This window comes from Sinocyclocheilus rhinocerous, unplaced genomic scaffold, assembly GCF_001515625.1.
Source record: "Sinocyclocheilus rhinocerous isolate Xijiao unplaced genomic scaffold, SAMN03320098_v1.1 scaffold340, whole genome shotgun sequence".
Taxonomy (NCBI): Eukaryota; Metazoa; Chordata; class Actinopteri; order Cypriniformes; family Cyprinidae; genus Sinocyclocheilus; species Sinocyclocheilus rhinocerous.
The window spans coordinates 737868-743411 of NW_015670980.1; the positions used below are offsets into that span (position 1 = coordinate 737868).

A 5544-nucleotide genomic window follows, 5' to 3' on the forward strand; every position below is an offset into this window, starting at 1 on the left:
ATTTGGACAACTTTAAAGGCGATTTTCTCAATATTTTGATTTTTTTTGCACCCTCAGATTCCAGATATTCAAATAGTTGTATCTCAACCAAATATTGTCCTATCCTAACAAACCATACATCAATGAAAAGCTTATTTATTCAGCTTTCAGATGATTCATAAATCTCAATTTAGAAAAATTGACCCTTATGACTGGTTTTGTGGTCCAGGGTCACATATATAATGCATTGACATTCTGACATTTTTTTAAGTGTTTTGGGGACAATGTACCTACTACAGAAGCTTAACTCCAGTTTTTAATGGCACTAATGAAAACCCAACTATCTCTAAGTGTGGATCAGTTCAACGTGAGACTACAGGTGCATCTCAATAAATTAGAATGTCATGGAAAAGTTCATTTATTTCAGTAATTCAACTCAAATTGTGAAACTCGTGTATTAAATAAATTCAATGCACACAGACTGAAGTAGTTTAAGTCTTTGGTTCTTTTAATTGTGATGATTTTGGCTCACATTTAACAAAAACCCACCAATTCACAATCTCAACAAATTAGAATACTTCATAAGAACATAAAATAGAATACTTCATAAAAACATTTTTAGTGAATTGTTGGAAAGGAGGCAGTAATTAAAGTAAAAGGAGCCCCTACCAAGTATTGAGTAAATGAACATACTTTCCAGAAGGCTAAAAATGTTTTTTTTATTGGTCTTAATAAGTATTCTAATTTGTTGAGATAGTGAATTGGTGGGTTTTTGTTAAATGTGAGCCAAAATCATCACAATTAAAAGAACCAAAGACTTAAATTACTTCAGTCTGTGTGCATTGAATTTATTTAATACACGAGTTTCACAATTTGAGTTGAATTACTGAAATACATGAACTTTTCCACGACATTCTAATTTATTGAGATGCACCTGTATGCAGGCAGAGTCTCCGTGTCTCGGGTCACGGCATCACCTAATCAAACTAATTTACAAATGAAATCAGTTCAACAGGGTGATGGACATGAGGAGTACCTGGAGACTTGGCCCTTGAGGGTCAGAACTCAATAGGCCTGATGTGTGTTAAGTAGAATGAAAACAGAAAAAGATGGCTTTTGTGTCAAAAGCAACTGATCTACGATGGATGGAGAAGAACGAAAGACAAATAATAATAAAGAGAGAGATGCTTGCCAGGTCTGAGTAGCATCCACTGGGGTACTACTGGAAGAGTTCCTTACCCTCCAGTGCACATTGGGAAATTTAGTAATATTATTCTTCTTTAAGGCTGAGTGGAGAGGAAACAAAAATGGAGGTTAGATCAGAACAGAGTGGACCGGACGCAAGCCGCGGCACAGGGAGCCAAGCTGCCCAGGGCTCAAAGAGGAAAGGTCAAAGGCCACAGGCAGGCGCTGGAGGGTGTTACTGAAGCTCTGCTGATACTGCGGGAATCAACTCTATGACTCAAGCTGCTCTGCGCAATGGCTCCAGGGTCCAGACACGACAAAGTGACGTCTGTGTGGTCACTTCACGTTTAAACAGTGCAACCAATGACAATGTGTCAAGCCTCCCAGAAGTGCATTGTTATAGGCCAGGATGAACAGTAAGTGAAGCTCAAGCAAGTCATGGTGCATGGTGAAAACTAAAAGCAATGCTACGCAAGTGAATCTCATGAAAACATGGCCTCCCAGTCAAATTTCATAACAGTAATGTTTAAATGCATTTTACATAAAGAGGACGAGGCCTGTAATAAGTCCCTTTTTTGAGTTAAATTATGACCTGGATAGGCTGTTTTGGTGAGATTTAGCCCTACATTTAACAGCAGAAGTAAATCTGAATGAGAAACGTCATTCACCCCGTGCAAATGCATACAGTGAAGAAAATGAGCAGAACATGCTTATGAGAGAAAACCATCCCAACATGCAACAAGTTAAACACACGTGCAACACATGGACTCATGTGATATTAGAAATTTGCCACCAGAGCAGGATAAGATGGAGGAAGAGTGAGAAAATGCAGAAAACCAGCATAATGTGAATAGTTACAAAATTCAATGACATTATATATTATATATACTCACAATGACATGGACAAATGAACACATGAGCAAACAATGATGTCACATGCCCAACACGAGCCAGCATCACAAACATGACTGTTTCTGAAGTGCTTTCTGAGTAATGGATCATTCAGCAGTTTGTGGATAATAATAATCTAAAAAATGTTTTAGTCCCAGTTTATATTAGGTTGCCTTAACTACTTTGTACTTACATTTAAATTAATCATTTGGTACAATGCACTTATTGTGCATATACATGTTTTTACATTGTACTTATATTAAAAAAAATACCTGCATGTAATTACATCTGTGATTAATTTCTGTAATTACATTTATACACTGTTGACCCATCGCTTACACCTTAACCACCAAACCTGTCCCTAACCTCACCCGTATGATATCCCGCCTCAATAGCAGCAAAAGTGTTTTGCAATACAGTATCAACACAATAAGCACATTGTACTTATTTTTTGATGGGCCACTTAATATAAAGTGGTACCAATGCTTTTGATGATACAGTAACAAAAATGGCAAAATGGATCATTTTGGAAAAGTGAAATATATATTTTCATACTTATGCCTGCTTTTTAAACTGCAGCGGGCGCTCTGAGTCAACCAATAGAACTGATACTTCAGTTTAAACACAGCTGAAACGTACATAGAGTTAATTCTAAACTCTTGACGTGTTTGGGTTTTTGTGACATCATATTTCCTCATTACATTCATGTTACAATGATGAATATGAATTTATGACACACTCCATGCAAAAGAAAACTGCGGTGTCAACATATGCTCGCCTCCTCAAACCCCCCGTCATGCAGGAGTTCAGTTGGAAAAGAAAGGAAAAATGAACACGTCCATGACATCCCATCCATACGCCGGCCCACATCCAGAAGGGACACCCCACAGGGAAATAAAACCAGGAATGTGAAGTGTGACACACACACACACACACACACACACACACAGAGAATGAAAGAGAGCAGCTTTATCCAGCGACCTTTAAGAGAGAGAGAGTCTAAGCTTTAGAAGTGGAGCTCCTCGTTGAAGTAACGCGAGCTGCGTTTGGCCGTGCGCGCAGTAAAGGGGGCAGTCTTCAGCACTGCGTCCAGACGAAACACACACACACACACACACACACACACACACAGAGGGTTTAACTGCCAGAGCAACATGCACAATGTTAGCACTTTCTACACACAACAGCACACACTAATAATCACATGGTACTATAGCAGCTATTAAATTAAGCTGAAACTAGCTATTTCAATATGGATTATTACATACACTCCTAAAATAGTAATGCAGCTGTCAAGAGAATTACACAAAAGGTATAAAAATACTTTTATACTACATAATATTCTCTAATTCTGTTCTCTTAAATACTATAGGCTCATTACAGAGATTGTTTGTCATGGTTAGAATATATATATAAAGGGATCATATCATTGAATTCACATTTACATTTCACAGTTACATGTCTTTTTTTTAAATAAATAATCTGGTTTTGAAATAATCCTTTAGTCCACAGTGAAGAAAGCTTTCATTTAAATGATCTATCCATCCATCTATCTATCTATCTATCTATCTATCTATCTATCTATCCATCCATCCATCCATCCATCCATCTATCTATCTATCTATCTATCATCTATCTATCTATCCATCCATCTACCCATCTATCTATCTATCTACCCATCTACCATCTATCTAATGCAGCTGTCAAGAGAATTACACAAAAGGTATAAAAATACTTTTATACTACATAATATTCTCTAATTCTGTTCTCTTAAATACTATAGGCTCATTACAGAGATTGTTTGTCATGGTTAGAATATATATATAAAGGGATCATATCATTGAATTCACATTTACATTTCACAGTTACATGTCTTTTTTTTAAATAAATAATCTGGTTTTGAAATAATCCTTTAGTCCACAGTGAAGAAAGCTTTCATTTAAATGATCTATCCATCCATCTATCTATCTATCTATCTATCTATCTATCTATCTATCCATCCATCCATCCATCCATCCATCTATCTATCTATCTATCTATAATCTATCTATCTATCCATCCATCTACCCATCTATCTATCTATCTACCCATCTACCATCTATCTACCCATCTACCATCTATCTATCTATCTATCTATCCATCTACCCATCCATCTATCTATCTATCTATCTATCTACCCATCTACAATCTATCTATCTATCTATCTATCTATCTATCTACCCATCTATCTATCTATCTATCCATCTACCCATCTACCTACCTATCTATATATCCATCCATCCATCCATCCATCTATCTATCTATCTATCTAGTAAGGCATGAAGATATTGAGATCAAAACATTAACATCATGATTTTCCATACATGTTTATTGTGAAAAACACTATACAAATAAATATATGACCCCTTGAGGACTACATTAATCACTACCCACACAGTGTTTAGTAGCTCACAGCTGTAAGCAGTAACAGCACACACACACATTCAGCCTGTAATCACACTGCTCAGAAAATTGTTATTGACCAGTAAAGCTTTCCACCAGTCACAGAGAGCTGGTTAGTGGCTCAGACTAACACGTTACAACTGTGTGTATGTTTTACAGCCCTCTGCATGCAGACCCCATTACCTGTGATGATGTCCTCAATGGCTCCGTCTTTACCCTCATACACATGTCTGCTGTCCTTCACCTGCTTCTTCCTCAGCTCCACAATCAGCTCCTGCTGCTGACGCTTACTCTTATGAGAGGGAGACTGAACACACGCACAATTAATGCTGAATGGGCTGTCTTCAATCGACAAACTTCTACAAATGCTCCTCTAACCAGATAAATAATATGTTTAAACAGTCACACTTAGAGAGAAAACACCACATTATACCGTAAACATGGGTCTCCAGAGAGGACCGGGAAACACACACACACACACACACACACCTAAAAGAGGACATTCGCTATGAATTCTAGATACTAACCTAAAGAGAAAACCTTCTGTATTGTTGCAATTTTTATCCTGGTTTTTACAAATGAGGATGTCCCCAAAAAGAGATTGTGTCAGATTTAACTATAAACTTGCCCCCAAAATAAGGTTAAGAAGGTACATGCACACACTCAGAGGCTAGTTTTGTCCCCAAATTATAGTTAAGTAACCCATTTCCCCGACACGCGCGCACACACACACACACACAAACACACACACGTTTACTTAGCTATCTAAATGGGGACATTACATAGACGTCTATTGTTTTTATATACAGATAGTTATACACTTTTTAACCTAAACCCACCCCTACCCCTGACCCTACCCCTCACAGAAAACTTTCTGCATTTTTACAATTTCAAAAAAACTTTGTTTACTCTACTTTTATACCAGTTTTACAAATGAGGACATCCCCAAATGGAGTTTTTTTTTGGCGATTTTGTCAGGTTTAGCTCACTTTTGGGTACAAATTTGTCACCAAAATATGATTAAGTAGGTACACACACACACACACA

The 5544-nt window shown here is 37.2% G+C and overlaps 1 protein-coding gene across 1 annotated transcript in view; it reads right to left on the bottom strand.

Annotated features, from left to right (window-relative positions):
* Positions 1-5544, bottom strand: part of LOC107734486 (formin-like protein 2) — an 88935-nt gene that overhangs the window by 2098 nt on the left and 81293 nt on the right. Inside the window, exon 22 of the mRNA XM_016546458.1 lies at positions 4681-4804. Within this exon, the coding sequence (XP_016401944.1) occupies positions 4681-4804 (124 nt within the window). The remainder of the gene's footprint in view (positions 1-4680; positions 4805-5544) is intronic.